Source organism: Rhinatrema bivittatum, chromosome 19 (genome assembly GCF_901001135.1).
Source record: "Rhinatrema bivittatum chromosome 19, aRhiBiv1.1, whole genome shotgun sequence".
NCBI classification, from domain to species: domain Eukaryota; kingdom Metazoa; phylum Chordata; class Amphibia; order Gymnophiona; family Rhinatrematidae; genus Rhinatrema; species Rhinatrema bivittatum.
In genome coordinates, this window is record NC_042633.1 from 16,499,922 (window position 1) to 16,519,657 (window position 19,736).

The 19,736-nt window shown below is 47.7% G+C and overlaps 1 protein-coding gene across 3 annotated transcripts in view; it reads left to right on the forward strand.

The window, feature by feature from the left end:
* The first annotated feature begins 3,019 nt into the window (after positions 1-3,019).
* The window catches only part of LOC115080424 (gastrula zinc finger protein XlCGF28.1-like), a 108,296-nt gene continuing 91,579 nt past the window's right edge, over positions 3,020-19,736 (forward strand). Inside the window, exons 1-6 of one of the 3 annotated variants that reach the window (XM_029584575.1) lie at positions 3,020-3,298; positions 3,972-4,098; positions 6,616-6,729; positions 6,879-6,992; positions 7,751-7,900; positions 8,330-8,404. In XM_029584575.1, coding sequence (XP_029440435.1) covers positions 3,275-3,298; positions 3,972-4,098; positions 6,616-6,729; positions 6,879-6,992; positions 7,751-7,900; positions 8,330-8,404 — 604 coding nt within the window. In that variant the 5' untranslated portion in view covers positions 3,020-3,274. Of the gene's footprint in view, positions 3,299-3,971; positions 4,099-6,615; positions 6,730-6,878; positions 6,993-7,032; positions 7,901-8,329; positions 8,405-19,736 lie in introns of those variants that run through there. The other 2 variants (XM_029584578.1, XM_029584574.1) reach the window with 2 other exon arrangements.

The following is a 19,736-nucleotide window of genomic DNA, read 5'->3' on the forward strand; positions in this document are numbered from 1 at the left end:
GGGTGGCAAACCCATCTCATTGGCTACCATGTCAAGGAGACTTAATTTTATCAGGATGGGCTCTGGTATGTGACTATACAGGAGGAGGATATCATGGCTGCCATGGAATTGGCCGGTTAACTGCAGTAGCTGGTAATACCATGTCCATACAATGGCCCATACGGGGTGAAGGATATCCCTGGCAAGATACTTGGGGCTTTGGAATCGATGGAACCGGGAAAGACCCCATGACTTATATAACAATTACCCAGCGTCGAGACAAACCTCGACCAATTATTCATCAGACTACTGTTGTGGGCTATCAGTCTTTCTTTGATGAAATATCCCACGCATCAGAAGAATTAAAAAAACATGCATTCTCCAATCAAGCAAAGAATATGTTTGTCAATCTAGCTGAGAATATAGCTCTTTCTCTTGAAGTTAAAAATTGTTTTGTCTGCGGGGGAACGCACACCGGAGAACAATGGCCATGGGAAGCCAAAGAGGTCTTCCAAACCGATCTCAATCAATTGAACACGACTATAACTTACAAACGAAAACCACACCCATATGAATGGGCTCTCCAGACAGATGTCATTGGCAGACGTTGCATATCTCGACAACACTCCCGAGTATATACTACTTCTGTTGGTAATTCCCCATGTACTGGGGTGCTTACTGCTAACCTAACCAAACAAACCTGGTGGCAAACTGAGAATTTGACAATGCCCACTACCATGTGGACTGAAACAATCCTCAACAAAACGTGGACTGCTGCTGGAGTGCCAACTACCCTCTTCGCTGCACCCGACGGTTACTACTTCGTTTGTGGCCGCCGGGCATATGAATTGCTACCACTCAACTGGTATGGCACCTGTTTCCTGGCCACCATACGACCAAGTTTCTTTCTCTTACCAATCACAGCGGGTGAAACATTAGGTGTACCTGTCTACAGCCCTATGAAGCCAAACAAGCGTCGCAGAAGTCCTAAAGTTTCTATTGGTGATTGGAAAGATCAGGAGTGGCCTCCTGAACGAATTGTGCAATACTACGGCCCTGCCACATGGGCTGAAGATGGCTCCTATGGATATAGAACTCCAATATACATGTTAAATCGCATCATTCGCCTACAAGCCGTACTAGAACTTCTGACTAACGATTCTGCTATGGCCCTCAATATCCTTGCCAAACAGAACACCAGAATAATTACAGCTGTCTACCAAAATCGTTTAGCCTTGGACTACCTCCTTGCACAAGAAGGTGGTGTCTGTGGCAAATTTAATCTCTCCAATTGTTGTTTACAGATCGATGATAAGAGCAAAGTTATCGAAGAGATTACTGATCGCATGATCCGATTAGCTCATGTCCCTGTGCAAACTTGGACCGGTATCCTTGATTGGACTTCCTCACTACCAAATTGGCTTACTTCAATCCCCGGATTGAAGGACATTCTCTTTCCTCTTCTGTTTTTTATTCTGACTTGCATTTTGTTCCCTCTTTGTTTACCCATTATTTTCAGAAATCTACGATCTATGATTGAAACCATTGCTGATCGCAGGGCTGCAGCTCATGTTATGATGATCAATAAGTATGTGTCGATTTCCTCATTCCCTGATTCTGATGCATCCGACTCTGATGATATTTCTTTTGATTCTGATAACGATTATTTTGATACTAAACTCTAATCCCACCTAATTCAACGAGAGGACCACTTTTGTTGCTAGGGTAAGCCGGGCTACAAAGGGGGTTGACGCCATTAGGGCCCATCCGTCTCAAACCCGTGAAGAAACCAACGACCTAGCAGCATCTTAGGGTCCACCTTGAAAGTTATTAGTATTAATTCTTGCTTCTCTTTTCAGTTACTTAACAGCTACAGGTGATACTTCCACTTTCCATCGGCGTTGAAGTATCAAAGGGGGGAATGAAGGAGTTCGATTCCATGAACCCCTGAAGACTGCACAGCTGTGACGCCTCTCGTCTCATCATGCTGCAGTGAAACGCACAGCCATTTTGATTTACTAACATTTGCAACACAAACGGAACCTAATACGTAATGACGTACTTACGCACTAACGTTTAGTGAACGTGACTCCATTTTGGATTCATATTTTGTATTGTATTAATACGAACGCCGTCGCAAATGTCTAACCCGTCAATTAAATGACGAAACAATAGTCTGATCATAAGCTACACCTACTAGAGACCACGCTAGCTATTGCTTGTTCAGCAGTTTGTAAAATGTTTGTTCAGCAAAACCAGAACGCATGTGTGAAAGATAAGAACTGTAAAGTGTATAAAGGTTTGCTCCGAAGGGGGCGTGGCATGCAGTTGTACTAAGCCGTTGTCTTAGCTGCATCTTGCTGGCAATAAAAGTCTATCTTTACGGATCAGTTGTCTGGGCCTCCTTACTGACTAAAAAGAGACGGTTACAATGTTGCTCTTTTTAAGTTAATTCTTCTGACCTTTGTCCTACTTTCTTTCTCTGGGCCACTCCCCATGTACTCGCTAAGGCCCCAACTGTCCCTTATCTTATCAGCAGCAAACAGCTGGGTGTGGCCCAGAGGCAGAAGTCCTGTTCTGTTCAGATATCTGCAGTTAGCGTTTCTGAGTAACTGCTCTCCAATATATCTGATCTCAGGACTTGTTCTGTTAGAAAACAGTTTTTTGTTACAAGCAGGCTAAGAAAAATGGCATATGTATTCTCAGACCTTATAGGCCTTATATTAAATAATTACACTGATAATATCATTCATTTTCTCTGCTTCATTCCTGTCTGTCGTGGCACAATACTCTCCCGCAGGCTCACTTCCTCCTTAAAATAATTTCCCACACTCATTCCACTGATCAAGTCGGCCATGCAGTCAACATTAGCATAGAAGGGAGAAAAAGTTTACAGTTCAGAGATGGATGCAACAGGAGTAGACCTGATCCCGGACGTGTTACTCACTCCCGTCTGGGAAACTTTGCAGCGCACTGCTATCTCTACAGATCCTCCTTAAGGAGGTGGGATACTCCCAGCATGCACTGGGGAAGCAGCATGGCCTCTGCCGGGGAGCTCTGCACATGCCCCTGCTGCTCTCTCTTCCTGTAGAGTCCGCAGGGCTGCAAAGAACAGGAAAGACTCAGAGTAAAAGCAGAAACTTTCCGTCTCCCCAGGACCGGAAATCCCTGCAAGCCCCAGATCTGCAGAGGGGGAGAGCAGGGGCTTTATCTGAGCCCCCAGGAATCAGCCCTGCCTCCTCTGAGCAGAAACAGCCTGAATCCCTGCAGGACTGAGAGGGAAAAGAGGAGGGCAATGTGTGCCCTGGTGTCTGATCCGGTAAGAAATCCTTCTCTGTCCTCTTGTGCATTTAAAGGAAACCTTTTCCCTGTGCTGCTCTTCCAGCCTTCCCTCCTCCCGAGATCAGCAGAGATCAGTTGGAGGGTGCAGATTGTCTCTGTGTCTCCGCAGACTCTTGTGTGCATACACGCAGTCTCTCTCTCTCTCACACACACACATACAGAATAAACACTGAGGCCAATATTCAGTAAGCAGGTAAGCGGACGAGTTAATTTGTGCTGGTTATCCAGCAGGATAGACGTTCTGCTGAATGTACTTGATCCGGCTCCATGAAGCTTGCACATCGCTGGGAGAAGGCCTCTGCTTTAGCTCTGTGGCCGGTTGGGTCGCCTCCATGCCCTGGCTTGTGGTTGCTCTGTTGCTTTTCTCCTGTTGCCACGGGAGAGAGGCCAAGATGGGGTGAGCAAAGAGACAGGGAGAGGGAGGTGTGCGGGGAAAAAGGTCAGCGCGAAGGAGATGAAGAGCAAAAGATAATAAGAAGAGGAAGGGCTGAGAGACAGCAAAGAGAGAGAGGAGAAGAGACAGGAAGGGTTGGAAAAAAGAAGTAAAACAGAGAGAGATAGCTGGAAAGAAATGAGATTAAAGAAAGAGACAGGTGAGAGAGATGAAGCTGGAGGGAGAGGGGCTGAGGGTGTCCTGTTTGCTGTTCCAGGCATCGGTCACATTCAGGGACGTCGCTGCTTATTTCTGGGAAGTGGAGTGGGACATTCTGGGAGAATGGCAGAAGGAGCTGTACAAGAAGGTCATCAAGGAGATTCACGGCGTCCTCATGTCACGGGGTAAGTCTGCCTTTTCTATCATCTCTCACCCATACACACACTGCAGGATGGCTGCTGCCACTTTATCAGGGATGGAATAATCCCAGGTGCCAGCTCCCTTGGGCACATATAATATACAGTCTGGCTTCTGATCTCATGCCAAGTCCAACAGGAGCTGCTGTGGTCCCCAGGGCCCAGTGAGAGACACCTCTGCTGCAGGCCCGGCACGAGATGCTGCTCTGTGCTGGACAGGGGGAGGATTTGCCTCTCTGATTCCTTTCTGAGACCTGCAACTTCTGTAAAAGGACTTGAAATAATAGCTATGCTCTAGGTGAATCTACTGCACAACATGTAACTCCTCCAGGTGGTAACCCGATGTCACAGGTCACAAATCCCCCCTTTCTGCCTCTCACTGACCTCTAGAGAGAGTTAACTTTATATCCTAGCACTGGGGTTTTCCTTCTCAGCCACTCCTGATATGAAGCTGGGCAGCCCTTCTCCAGGAGGGCACAGGCTGGCAGAGAGCACTGGCACCTGCAATGCCTCTAGCTAGGAGGGTCAGGAATAGAAATGACTGCACCACCATCAAGATGGCCGCCGAACCGTGAGGGTGTGCAGATCGCAGCTCTCGCCTCGTCATTTTCCTCCCAGCTAACTCCTAAGAAACTTTTTCCTATTGATGGTATTTTCAGGCGTTTTTCTTTGTAAAAATGCCGCACACTAAGAGGAAGGCTCGGGTTCGAGAAAATACCTCTACTCCTGATTCTTTGAGACAGATGAGGATTGAAGCTGCTTTCGCGCAAACGCCATCTTTGGACCCGGATGTTACGGTCGCTGGGGCTGTGTTGGAGCAGCAACACAGCCCCCTGACTTTTGAGACATCTCTAAGCCCGGGATATCCAACGACTCCAGACCCGCCAAAGAGAACAACTGACTTAGAGAACGCTACCCAGAGAGGAGATGGGGACTTCTCCTCGGTGAGCCCGGAGGAACTGGGCTCCAGGGAGCGTGGGAAAGAGGCCCAACAACAGCCAGGCCCAGGAGAACTCAAGTCTAGCAGCGAAGGACTTTTGGAGGTAGGAGTTGCAATGAATAATATTCCTCTCCTCAATACCACTTCTACATTAGCCTCTTCGTTGGAGGAAATAAAAAATATCTTGATTGTGATGCAAAAATCGATAAATGCTATAAAACTATCAAAGTAGAAGAAAAGACGAGTATGGTTGAGACAAGAGTGGTAACATTGGAACATAAAGTAGAAGGGATAGAAAAAATACAAGGGAACCTTATAAGATCGGAGAAAATGATTCAGACCAAGTTGGAATTTCAGGAAAATATATCAAAGAGAGCAAATTTGCGTTTCTTAAACTTCCCGAAAACGAAACTACAGACACCTTTGGACTTGCTAAGAAGTTATTTTGTTAATATATTAAAGTTTTCATCGGAAAATATTCCAGTAATAGCAACTACATATTATCAAGAACAACGAGGTCGGGAGAAGGGAAAATCGAAGCGTGAAGAAAATCAAGAGATACCAGAGGAAGAAATTTTGGACATTACAAATTTTTTAGAAAAGTCATTTGAGATGGACATTTCTTTACGAGCGATACTAATTGTTCAGTTCTCCTCTAGGATAGAAAGAGATAATGTATTAAAATTGTACTTTAGATCTCAGAATGTGAAATTCTTTGGCCAGCCAATACGTATATTCCCAGACATAGCTAGGATAACTCAAATTAAGCGAAAAAAATTCTTAGAAATGAGGAAAGAAGTGGTAGAAAGAGGGGAACGTTTTTTATTGCGTTTTCCTTGTCGCTGTTTAATTTCTCGTGGTGACGCAAAGTTTATATTTGCAGACTCTGAACAATTACGGAAACATTTAGATTTTTCTGCGCAATCCTAGGAAATCCTAAAGTAGTTGGAAGTAAGAGTATTTAGTTGGCGTAACTCACAGTTAAATCAGTGATTTTCTTTGTAGAATTTTTTCTTTAAATTGTACTGCTATAATCACCCTTGATCTCCCAGTATTTCTTTTATTATATTAATTCAATGTACACAATCCAGGTAACATTTAAATCTGTTTCTTGTATTTTTCACATGGGTGAAAGAAAAGTGTAATATTTTCCTTTTGTAACCTGGGTGAACATGTGGAACATTGAAAATTTCTTGTTTGTTCAAACAAAAAATCAATAAAGATATAAATTTAAAAAAAAAGAAATGACTGCACCAGAAACCCTCCAAGGTTTAACCTTAATCACGTGCTAGCCTGCAAGGGTCTCATCTCACCAAGCTCCGTCACACAAATACCCAAAGATGCGCACAGGCACACACACACACAGACACACACACACAGAAACGGACACACACACAGACACACACACACACAGACACACAGAGACACACAGACACACACACACAGAAACACAGACACACACACACACACAGATACACACAGACACACACACACCTCTGCATCAGAACAGTGAACAGATAAAAGCTCCAAGGCCTGCACAAGTAATTTTCCTATTTTACTGGCAGGTTATTCAATTATTAATCCTGATGTTGTATTCAAGATTAAGAAGGAAGATGAGAAATATTTCCCTCAGCACTGGGAGCTGGAGGGGAAAGAAACCATGAAGGACCCCAGCATCAGTAAGTAAATGTTCTGGATTTAAAGGGCTCTGCATTTTCAGATCACAGGAGATGGGGCATTAACATCAAACATTTGGAGACTTCCAATCCATTTCCTAATATAATATTAGCAGGGCCTGGGTGAATCCTCGTTTGTTTTCTCATCCCAGGCCTTCCGATTGTAACGTCTGTGTTCTCACTGAGCGTTAAACAAGAGGAAGATCTGCCCTTCCTGGATCCTCCTGAATCAGAGGTGACTGAAGGGATTCACCCTCCTGTAACAGGCAAGTACCACTCCCTGCCCTCGTCTTGTATTCTCCCCTCCTCTTCCCTCTGAATTTCCATACGACTGAGCTAACACACAAGCCCCTCCCTCGTTTCTTGTACCCGTTGCTCCCCACCTGCCTTTACCACCGCCCTCTGTGTCCGTCCTAAATCTGTGTAAATTTGCTGATTGGTTGGATGCTGCTGCTGCCTCTGTCAGGAGGGGACTCCAGGCATCCACCCCCCTGTCAGTAAAGAAATATTCTCTCACATTTCCTCTGCACATTCCTCCGTCATCTTCATATCCTGTCCTCTTCTCCAGGAGTCTCCTTTCCACCTTCCCTCGCCCTCCTGTCTAAGAATTCCTTGGCTTTGGTGCCTTCTAGTGACATCTCCCGCCCTGCCTCATATAATTATAATGAAGCGGAGGAGCCAGAGAGAATCAGATTTCTGAAATGTGGCACTGGATAAAAAAAAACATCTGGTTTAACAAAAATACTCTGAGGTAGAAATGTTCAGCATGTTTTTGCAATAGCAGTAACCACACCAGATTATTTTGTAGATCCTGAGGAATGAAGTCGCCCACCTCGGTGTTAAAATGATCAGGATACTGTTAGAATGGATTTCTGATGATGATCAGCACAGCAGCACCCTCCTTCTTAGTGCTGCACTGGTGGCAGTGTTTATGGACACAGCATAATCCTGAGCTCACTTGCACTGATAATACAGGCTCTGGGGTAACATTTCTACATATTGTAACCATCTTTTCCCATAACAGGCTCCCCCAGTGTCACCCCTGACATTTTAATCCGATTTAAGCAAAAAGGACGTGGGACTGAGCCCCCGAGATCTGAGGACAGAGGGAACCTGAGCATCCCAGGCGCCTGTGAGGAGCTGCATGAAGCAGGCGATGGAGCTTGGATTAAAGGTACTGCTGGGCCAATCCAAACATTGCTGAGACAGGAGGCCTCCTCTGGGCCAGGCACAGCGAGGAGGAGGCGTTAAATCATGTCCCTGACCTCTGACCTTTCTTGTGTGGAGGGCTCACAGTGGCAGCAGGAAACCCCCACTGGGAACAGTAAGAGGGAGGAAGGCAGGGGGAGCAGCAGGAGGGAGGGAGGGGGGATTGCACAGCAAACGGTTTCCATCCTCGTGGGATTGTGGGACCCAGCAGGAGAATTATGAAAGGAGTTACGCGTGCAAATGTAACAGACCTTCCTAGCAATTTTCTAAAGCCATTTACCCACGTAAGTGCACTTAATGCTGAAAAACCCGATTGGCAATTCAAGTTTTGCCTTTCTTAGGTCAATATCCCAGACTGTTTAAAAGCTGAAGGCACAATCTCATTCTCTAACAGGCAGCCGAGGTCCCAGTCCTGACCCTACAGCAGAGATCCTGAGAATGGGCGGGGAGGAGACGGAGACCAAGAGCGGTGAGCAAAATATTCCTTCCTAACACAACACTTTAAAGCTTTTGATGCGCTCCCGCATAGGAGACTCGGGAACAAAATGAGAAGCTTGGGAGTGAGCGCCAAGGTGGTGACGTGGATTACAAACCGGCTGAGGGACAGGAGACAGTGGGTGATGGTAAATGGAAGCTGCTCTGAAGAGAGAGCGGTGTTACGGGGCCTGCCCCAGGGATGGGTTGTGGGACAGATTCTGTTCAGTACCTTTGTGAGTGACCTGGTGGAAGGGAGAGAAGGTGAGGTCTGTCTGTGTTCAGTGCTGCTTCCCCCAGGGGGAGGGGCTAGCAGTTTATGATACTCTGTAGGCGGAGTTAGTGATCGGATGTGGGTTGGCTCCCACAGAATGGCTATTGATATGATACCACTCTGTAGTGTAAGGAAATGGAAATGGTGAATCTCTGGGCCAATGGCAGATGACAGCGCCCCCAGGAGGAGATCCTGAGAGGGACCACCGGCTAGGCTGGAGTATGGAGACAGACACAGATAGTTCTTTTATTAGACTGGAAGTAAAACCACCAGAGGTGGCAGTAGTGAGCTGATGTGCCTGGCAGGGCTAAGGTCCCACAGATACAGGAATGGTTATCTCTGCGTTGCTGAGCTGTAGATAGAGACTCTAGCTAGTGAGTAGACAGGGTATGCTGGATATATATAACCAGTAGTAGATGATCCACTCACAATTGTAGATATAGATAATGTCCTCTATGCAACAGAGAGTCTTCCGTATTCAGGAGCAGGAGCCGCAGGCGAATACTGGTTCCTGTAAGCAGTCTGAAATAAACTTAGATTAACTGTGTATGAGATGGCTTCTGGAATAGAAGAGGGTTTAGGAGCGTTTAGGAACATAGGCCCTCGTGGAGCGAGTACCGGTTCCTATCTGTATTCGGCAATTACTCACGATCTCCGTACCTGCGATAACGTCTTAGACAGAAAGGAATCTTTGGGATTAGGAGCGTAGGCCCTCGTGGAGCGAGTACCGGTTCCTATCTGAAATAGAACTCACAGTGTTCAGGTCTGCGATCGCTTCCAGGCAATAGGAGTCTTCTGAGTCTTCAGGGACATAGGCCTCGAGGAGCGAGTACCGGATCCCGTCCTGTAACTGAATTCAAGGAGAGAGAGAGCGGGGCCCCCAAGGAGCCCTGCTCCTTGGGGGCCCCCTCTACAAACTTACCCCTAGGTAAGTTTGTAGAGGGTGCAAGTAGCATGGACTGCCGAAGCAAGTCCCATTGGAGTTCCTTGCTAACTCGTTTAGTAGTAGCAAACAAAGACCTTTTATGTTGGAAGCGGATGGCGTCATTACGGGGGGACGCCCCCGAGGTTCGCGCCTTTGCAGGTACAAAGTCTGGAGCGTGCGCGCGCCCTTACATCATCAGGAACATGGCGGATCCGAAGCGTCACGCCAACCCGGGGATTCCGGGGCAGAGAGGTGAAGAGAAGCCGCGGCAGCATCTGTCCGTCAGACCCAAAGGGAGTAGCCTCAAAGGTAGAGAGGGTGGGGCAAGGCCAGAAACAGGCACGAATGCAACAGTCTGTTTGCGGATGATACTAAGATCTGCAACAGAGTGGACACGCCAAAAGGAGTGGAGAGAAAGAGACGGGATTTAAGGGGTTAATAAACATGTGGATAAAGGTGAACCAGTAGATGTAGTGTATTTGGATTTTCAGAAGGCGTTTGACAAAGTCCCTCATGAGAGGCTTCTAGGAAAACTAAAAAGTCATGGGATAGGAGGTGATATCCTTTCGTGGATTACAAACTGGTTAAAGGACAGGAAACAGAGAGTAGGATTAAGTGGTCGATTTTCTCAGTGGAAAAGGGTAAACAGTGGAGTGCCTCAGGGGTCTGTACTTGGACCGGTGCTTTTCAATATATTTATAAATGATCTGGAAAGGAATACGACGAGTGAGGTTATCAAATCTGCGGATGATACAAAATTATTCAGAGTAGGTAAATCACAAATGGATTGTGATACATTACAGGAGGACCTTGTGAGACTGGAAGATTGGGCATCCAAATGGCAGATGAAATTTAATGTGGACGAGTGCAGGGTGATGCATATAGTGAAAAATAACCCTTGCAGTAGTTACATGATATTAGGTTCCATATTAGGAGCTACAACCCAGGAAAGAGATCTAGGCATCATAGTGGATAACACATTGAAATCATCGGCTCAGTGTGCTGCGGCAGTCAAAAAAGCAAATAGAATGTTGGGAATTATTAGAAAGGGAATGGTTAATAAAATGAAAAATGTCATAATGCCTCTGTATCGCTCCATGGTGAGACCACACCTTGAATACTGTGTGCAATTCTGGTTGCCGCATCTCAAAAAAGATATAGTTGCGATGGAGAAGGTACAGAGAAGGGCAACCAAAATGATAAAGGGGATGGGACAGATCCCCTATGAGGAAAGGCTGAAGAGGTTAGGACTGTTCAGCTTGGAGAAGAGATGGCTGAGGGGGGATATGATAGAGGTGTTTAAGATCATGAGAGTTCTTGAATGAGTAGATGTGAATCGGTTATTTACACTTTCGAATAATGGAAGGACTAGGGGGCATTCCATGAACATAAGAACATAAGAAAATGCCATACTGGGTCAGACCAAGGGTCCATTAAGCCCAGCATCCTGTTTCCAACAGTGGCCAATCCAGGCCATAAGAACCTGGCAAGTACCCAAAAACTAAGTCTATGAAGTTAGCAAGAGGCACATTTAAGACTAATCGGAGAAAATTCTTTTTCACTCAATGCACAATTAAGCTCTGGAATTTGTTGCCAGAGGATATGGCTAATGCAATTAATGTAGTTGGGTTCAAAAAAGGTTTGGATATGTTCTTGGAGAAGTCCATTAACTGCTATTAATCAAGTTTACTTAGGGAATAGCCACTGCTATTCATTGTGTCAGTAGCATGGGTTCTTCTTAGTGTTTGGGTAATTGCCAGGTTCTTGTGGCCTGGTTTGGCCTCTATTGGAAACAGGATGCTGGGCTTGATGGACCTTTGGTCTGACCCAGCTTGGCAATTTCTTATGTTCTTATGCTCTTAAGGAAGCTTGAATGGTGGTTGAAGATACTGCAGTTGAGATTCAATACCAAGAAGTGCAGAGCCATGAATCTGGAGTGTGGAAATCCAAAAGATGTGATGGGGGTGAAAACCTGTTGTGCATGGACCAAGAAAGGGATCTTGGGGTGAAAGTATCTGGTGTTCCCTGTACGTACCCGGATCAGTCCAGACCATGGGTTATGCCTCCCTGCCAGCAGGTGGAGACAGAGAAAAACTTGAAAGGCGTCCTCACTTAACCTGGTGTGCCTCCTGCATCCCTTCAGTAATTCTCTGTCTCCAGCAGATGGAGGTGGTGCAAACCCTGCAGTCTCGCCCTGTTTCTGGGGTTAGGTTATCCCTTAAAATGAACTAAGAGTGAACTTAGCTATAAGTTGTGAATCAAGCAAGTTTAACAAAAAAAAAGGGAGAAGCTCTTCTGCAGGGGAGAGTTTTCCCAATCCTGCGGGGTTATTGGAGCTGGGGTCGGTAACCCCACAGGGCTCCAGCCAGGTAAAGTGCTGGGAAGAGATTACTGGGGGTCCAGTCCCTCTCTTACCCCGGGCTGATTCTGCGAGTTTTGGAAAAAAAAAAAAATCAAAATTTTTCATACTTTTTTTTCTTTTCTGCTCTGCTGCAATCCAGGACCCCTCCCCATCTGAATCGTCGCGCTTTTGACGAATTCCGCCTCGGGTTTCGCGTGTTTTGGGCCGTTTTTCTGCCCCACGATGCCGCGGCCATCTTGGTGTGTGGCGTGTGGAGAATCGTCCACGCGGCTTTCTAGGGCCGGTGCTTGCTCCCGCTGCCTACCTGGAGGGGGAGGCAGCTCTCTTTCAGGGTCTGCAGCAGTAGCCAAGCCTCGAGGGGCGCAGAAACGCTCTGCTCCGCGGGAGCTTCTGGCTGCTCCGTTTCCCCTCAGTGCCGGGTCGGCAGCCATCTTAAACACCTTTGCTGCAGCTCAGGCAAGGGCTGTGGGGGCGGGGGAGCTTCCCCCAGCGCTGTCGCCGGTCCCTGCCAGTGCTGAGGATACTTTAGATCAGGACCAGGGGGACAGGACGTGGATTCGGATTCCTGTTCTTTAGATTTTGTCCTCCTTATGCATAAAGCATTTTTGGCTGCTTTGCCACTGAGACCTGCGCAGGGACCATCCCCCGAGGTAGCCAAGCGCACGGATGTGTCCGCGTCTCTACGGGTCACGATGTTGTAAAAGACGCTGTGGCTTCGGGGAGGTTCAGCCGCTCCGGTGGTTCCGGGCAGTGCGGCTGCAGATGCAGTGGCCTCTCCTTCCCTTGGATGATGAAGAGAGGAAGCAGAACCCCTTGGATGGAGATGACCCTAATGTGCTCCGTCTGTTCCACAGAGAGGAATTGGAGCCTCTCATTTCTGCAGTTCTATCTGAGTGCAGAGTGGATCTTCCCCCGCAGTCTCCGCCGCAGGACATGGTGGATCCAGTCCTGGTGGGATTGCGAACGCCGACCCAGGCATTTCCTTTCCATCCCGTGCTTCAGCAGCTGATGACCAGGGAGTGGGATGCTCCAGATGCTGGTTTGCGGGTTGGTCGAGCCATGGATAAGCTTTATCCGTTATTGGATGAGTTTCTGGAGCTCCTGCGGTCCCCTAAAGTGGACGCTTCGGTTTCGGCTGTTGTCAAGCGGACCACTGTCCCAGTCGCAGGCTCGGCGGCTCTCAAGACCTTCAGGACCGCAAGCTGGAGGTCCTGCTTAAGCGCATTTTTGAGGTGTCTGCCCTGGGTATCTGGGCGGCGGTGTGTAGCAGTTATATGCTGCGGGCGAGCCTGCGCTGGGTTCAGCAATTGCTGACGTCTAGAGATCTTCCTCCGGGAGAGTCTGAGCAGGTGCACCAGTTGGAGGCTGCGGTGGCTTATGGAGCGGATGCACTGTATGACCTGCTCCGCACCTCCTCTCACACCGTGTCGTCGGCAGTGTCGGTGAGGCGGCTCCTGTGGCTCCGCAGCTGGTCAGCGGATGTTTCCTCCAAGGCTCAGCTTGGGGCTATTCCATTTAAAGGTGTTTTTTTATTCTGAGATGATTTGGAGCAGTTGATAAAGTCCCTGGGGGAGAACAAAGGTCACAAGTTGCCAGAGGACAGACCGAAACCCTCCAGAGGGTTTCCATCCTCCCACTTTTGTTTTCGAGGGCAGCGGAGGTTTCAGCAGAACAGGCAGCAAGCGGCCGGACAGCGATATCCGTTGGCCAGGAGCCAAGCCTGGTCCTCGTCCTTTCGGGATTGCAGAACCTCCCGGGAGGGAGGTCCTTCCTCCTCTCTCGCCTCCAGGACTCCACAATGAGATGGGGCCGGCCCATCCCTCAATCCCTCAGGTCGGGGGTCGCCTGTCCCGGTTTTACGAGGCATGGGCCAGCATTTCTTCCAATTGGTGGATGCTAAGCATAAAGGAACGAGGCTACGCTTTGGCCTCTCCGAGATTTCTACTTAATATCTCCATGCGGTCCACAAGTCAAATGGCAGATCGTGCGTCAGACTCTCGAATGTCTCCTGGCTCTGGGAGCGGTAAAGCCGGTCTCTCCAGAACGGTGGAGGATGGGAAGATACTCCATTTACTTTGTAGTTCCAAAGAAGGAGGGATCCTTCCGGCCAATTTTGGACCTCAAGAAGGTAAACAAGTCTCTCAAGGTGCCGCACTTTCGCATGGAGACTCTGCGTTCAGTCATCGCGGCAGTGCGCAACGGAAAATTCCTGGCCTCTCTAGATCTGACGGAGGCATACTTGCACATTCCCATCCTCGAGGATCATCAAAAGTTCCTTCACTTCATGGTCCTGGGAATGCATTACCAATTCTGCACTCTGCCCTTTGGTCTCGCGACCGCACCCCGTATGTTCCCCAAGGTCATGGTGGTTGTGGTGGCGTCCCTCCGGAGACAAAGCCTCCTCATCCATCCCTACCTGATGATTGGCTCATCAGGGTGAAGTCCAGGGAATGCTGTGTGGAAGTGATCCATAAGGTGACCACTCTCTTGGAGTCCCTAGGCTGGGCAATCAATCAGGCCAAGAGCAATCTTGTCCCCTCTCAGACATTGGAATTTCTGGGAGCCCGGTTCGACTCCTCGGTCGGGAAAGTTTTTCTCCCGACGGACTAAATGAACAAATTGATGGGGCAAGTTTGTCGCTTGTTGGCACTCCTGTTGCCCCAGGCTTGGGACTACCTTCAAGTTCTCGGCTCGATGGCATCTACTCTGGAGGTGGTTCCCTGGGCCTTTGCTCGTATGAGACTGTTACAACGTGCATTGCTTTCCCAGTGGGATCCCAAATTGGAGAATTTCCCTCTCCCACTCACTGATCATGCCAGGTCCAGTCTTGGGTGGTGGCTTTGCCCACACACCCTGTCTCGAGGGGTGGATCAGGAAGTTCCGAACTGGATAGTGGTGACCACGGATGCAAGTCTCTCCAGTTGGGGAGCTGTTTGCCAGGATCTGTCAGTACAGGGCAGCTGGTCCCCAGAGGAGTCCGGATGGTTGATCAATCGCCTGGAGACCAGAGCAGTTCACTTGGCCTTGCAACACATTCTCCCCCGATTAAGCCATCAGGCGGTTCTCGTCCTGTCCAACAATGCGACGACGGTGGCCTATATCAACCGTCAAGGAAGTACCAGAAGTCAAGCTGTAGCCGACAAGGTGGAGCTACTCATGGCTTGGGCGGAGCAAAATCTTGCGATGCTAGCAGCTTCTCACATCGCTGGGAAGGAGAACATACAAGCGGACTTCCTGAGTCAGAGGAGCAATGGATCTCATTTCTCGCAGATGTGGGACTCCCTACGTGGACTTGATGGCAATGCGAGACATTGCCAAGGCTCCTCGCTTCTTCAGTTGCAGGAGAGATCACGGCGCAGAGGGGGTTGATGCGCTAGTAGTTCCCTGGCCAACCTCAGTTCCCCTGTACATGTTCCCTCCTTGGCCTCTGGTGAGCAAGGTGCTTCGCAGAATAGAGATCCACCCAGGGAGGGTAATCCTCATGGTTCCCGAGTGGCCTCAACATCCGTGGTTCGCGGATCTCATCAATCTGGCCGTGTATGGCCCTCTACGACTCGGGCATCTTCCACGTCTTCTCCATCAAGGGCCTATATATTTCAACCAGGCAGCTCGCTTTTGTCTAGCGGCTTGGCTTTTGAAAGGCGGAGATTGAGGAAGAAGGGGTATTCTGAGGAGGTGGTCACTACACTGCTACAAGCCAGGAAAACATCTCCCTGTCTCTCATACATTAGAGTATGAAGGGTTTTTGAGACATGGCGTCGTGAGCGAGAGATTGCTACAATTGCTCAGACGTTAAGCTTTTTGCAATATGATTTAGCCAAGGGCTTGTCTTTTAATTCCCTCCGTGTACAGGTGGCGGCCTTAGGCACTCTGCTTGGTAGCTGAGGAAACGTACCACATCCAGATGTGGTACGTTTCCTCAGAGGAGTAAGGCATTTGAAGCCCCCCTGTCCATCCGGTATGTCCGTCGTGGAGTCTTAATTTGGTTCTTTGCGCATTGTGTGATCCGCTGTTTGAACCCATTAGGTCGGTGACGTTGAAGGACCTCACCTTGAAAAGGGCGTTTTTGGTGGCTATATGCTCAGCTTGCCGGATTTCTGAGTTGCAGGCTTTCTCCTGTAGGGAGCCCATTTTGAGAATCTCTGAATCGGGAGTTTCTCTCCGAATGGTTCCGTCCTTTTTGCCCAAAGTGGTCTCATCTTTTCATTTAAGCCAATCTGTTGAGCTTCCTGCTTTTCCTCATTTGTCGAACGATGTGTAACATGCATGAGAGCTTCGTCGGCTTGAAGTTCGGCGTTTCTTGTTAAGTTACTTGGAAGTCACAATTTCTTTCAGACTCTCAGATCATTTGTTTGTCCTATGGAACAGTCCCAGGAAGGGTCACAAGGCGTCTTAAGACGACGATGGTTGAGAGAAGCCATTTCGTCTGCATACATTTGTAAATGACGACCGGTTCCTGAGGGCCTGAAGGCCCATTCTATTCGCTGTCAAGAAGCTTCGTGGGCCGAATGCCAGTTGGTATCGCTAAGGAGATCTGCAGAGCCGCTACTTATTTATTTATTTATTTAACGTCTTTTCTATACCGTCGTTAAGTTATATACCATCACAACGGTTCACAGATAGGCACGTAAAGCAATATCAAAGATGTGTAATAATTTCTATCAAAGTGCCAGAAAGGTTTCGGTTACATAGTTTCAAAGATAAAGATTACTTGATAAATGTCATGAATCTTGTCCATTTATACTTGTAATAGATTAACTTACATGTATAGTACTTTCACTGTATATTTTATCTAACACTAACTGTGAGGTGATAAAAATAACAACATAAAAAATACACACCCCTTTTAATTCTGGGCTGTGTGTTGATGCTGGAAGACGCTCCATACATTTGCTCGCCACTACCGCTTGGATGTTCAGGCGCCCGGAGATTTTGGCAGTGGCGTATTGCGAGCGAGACTCGCGAGGTCACACCCGGTTTAGGGAAGCTTTGGTACATCCCACGGTCTGGACTGATTCGGGTACGAACAGGGAAAGGAAAATTGGTTCTTACCTGCTAATGTTTGTTCCTGTAGTACCATGGATCAGTCCAGATGGCCGCCCAAAGACTAGGAGTGGGTAACAGGGGGATCTGTAAAGTCCGCGTGCACATATTCAGGTTATGTTATTCCAGCAAGAAAGCTACGGTTACATGTTTGTATGTTCATTCTTAAAGTTCTGCTCTTGCTTGATTCATTGCTAATCTTTTTCTGCTTTGAGACTTTATATACTGAAGGGATGCAGGAGGCACACCAGGTTAAGTGAGGGGACCTTTCAAGTTTTTCTCTGTCTCCACCTGCTGGAAGGGAGGCAAAACCCATGGTCTGGACTGATCCCTGGTACTACAGGAACGAAAATTAGCAGGTAAGAACCAATTTTCTTATCTGAAGGTGGAAAAGCAATGTGACAGGGCGATAGCTAAAGCCAGAGGGATGCTGGGCTGCACAGAGAGAGGAATAACCAGTAAGAAAAAGAAGGTGACGGTCCCCTTGTACTGGGCCGTGGTGAGACCTTACCTGGAGTACTGGGCTCAGTTCTGGAGACCGTGTCTCCGAAGGGACAGAGACAGGATGGAGGCGGTCCAGAGAAGGGCGACCAAAAAGGTGGATGATCTATATAAGAAGTCCTATGAGGAGAGGCTGAGGGACCTAAATATGTATAAACCTGGAGGAGAGGAGGAGCAGGGATGATAGGATACGGAGCTTCAGATACCTGAAAGGTTTTAATGATGCACAATCAACGACAAATCTTTCACTTTGGAAAGAAATCAATAGAACTAGGGGTCACGTAGTGAAACTCCAGGGAGGACGACTCAGAGCCAACGTCAGGAAATATTTCTTCACGGAGAGGGTGGTGGAGGCCTGGAATGCCCTTCCGGAGGAGGCGGTGAAGACAGAAACAGTGAAAGATTTCAGAGGGACAAGGGATAAGCACTGTGGGTCCCTAAAGGCTCGAGGATGGAAGTGAGGAAAAGAGTGCATGGGGGTAACTGGGGGTAACTTGCTGGTGCGGCAGTTGCTACCCTTAACAATTAAGCCTTGACGCTGTTAATGCAGCTCCATCCTTGCTCTCTGCTTCAGCGGCACTGGTTAAAGGAAATTCGATTCAAACAGCATCCGAGGGCCCTGCCCTTTACAGTCTGGGAACCTGATAAGCATGGGGGTAACCTGCACAGTGCGGCAGATACTGGCGTAAGCTTGCTGGGCAGACGGGGTGGATCATTTGGTCCTTTTCTGCCATCATTTCTATCTTTCTTCCTGTGTGCTGTGGAGTATTTCTCACTGACCTAAGTAAAAAGGGGAATAAAGATTCAATCACAAATCCTACACAAATTATTGCAGTTTTTACGACCATCACAATAGGCTCTGCCAGGCAATAGACTTTCATCTGCCTTATATTTAAGCAGAGTCTCTTTGTAACTTCCTCTATTTGCAATAAGTTAAAAATTGGCACCGAGAGTTTAAAATGCCAGCAGAGCCAATGTATCTGAATGTAAGGAGGAATGAGGACGTGGATCACCACTTATGAGATTTCCTGTGTGATTTCCCCCGATGCAGAATCCGCTTCGAAACACAGCCTGTGTCTGGATTTTTTTGTGATATTTAAGAAGAAAAGAGACAAGCAGATGTGTCTTATTTGCATTTTAAGATCAAAATATAGAAAGTTAGCATTGTCACTGCGACCACTGATTAAATATAAGGCAGGTGAAGATCTATTGACTGGTAGAGCCTATTGTGATGGTCGTTAAACACTGCAGTAAATTGTGTAAGATTTGTGATTGAATCTTTATTCACCTTTTTAGTTTGGTCATTCTATGGGAATTGACACTCAGTCTTTGGCTTATGAGAATTTCAAACTTATAGAATATATATAGAAATGACGGCAGAAGAAGACCAAACGGCCCATCTAGTCTGCCCAGCAAGCTATGCACTTTATCCATTTTTTTCCCCTTTTTTTTCTCTCCCACCTGTTACTATTGGCTTCCAGTACCCTCCAGCCCTAATTCCCCTCCACCCCACCACCAATTTAGAGAGCAGCGCCGTATCTGCATCCAAGTGAACGTCCAGCTCAATTAGGGGTAGCAACCGCTGTAACAAGCAGGCCACACCCTTACCCCATACTCTTACCCACCCCTGTTATTATTTTTTTATTTTTTGGAGATGGCAGGCCTCCATCCTTCCGCTCTGTGAAGGTGGAACACCAACCACTGGTCACTGGCATCCCGCTCCGTGAATGCCTCTGTGGCTACTGCCGCTCCGTGCAGTGTTTTGCTGCCTCCTTTTTATACACTTCCTCTAGACCTGATGGATCCACAGTGTTTATCCCACGCCCCTTTGAAGTCCTTCACAGTTTTGGACTTCACCACTTCCTCCGGAAGGGCATTCCAGGCATCCACCACTCTTTCCGTGAAGAAATACTTCCTGACATTGGTTCTTAGTCTTCCTCCCTGGAGCCTCAGCTCGTGACCTCTGGTTCTGCTGATTTTTTTCCGACGGAAAAGGTTTGTCGCTGTCTTTGGATCATTAAAGTTTTTCAAGTATCTGAAAGTCTGAATCATATCACCCCTGCTCCTCCTTTCCTCCAGGGAGTACATATTTAGATTCTTCAATCTCTCCTCGTATGTCATCCGATGAAGACCCTCCACCTTCCTGGTCGCCCTTCTCTGTACCGCTTCCATCTTGTCCTTGTCTCTTTGTAGATACGGTCTCCAGAACTGAACACAGTACT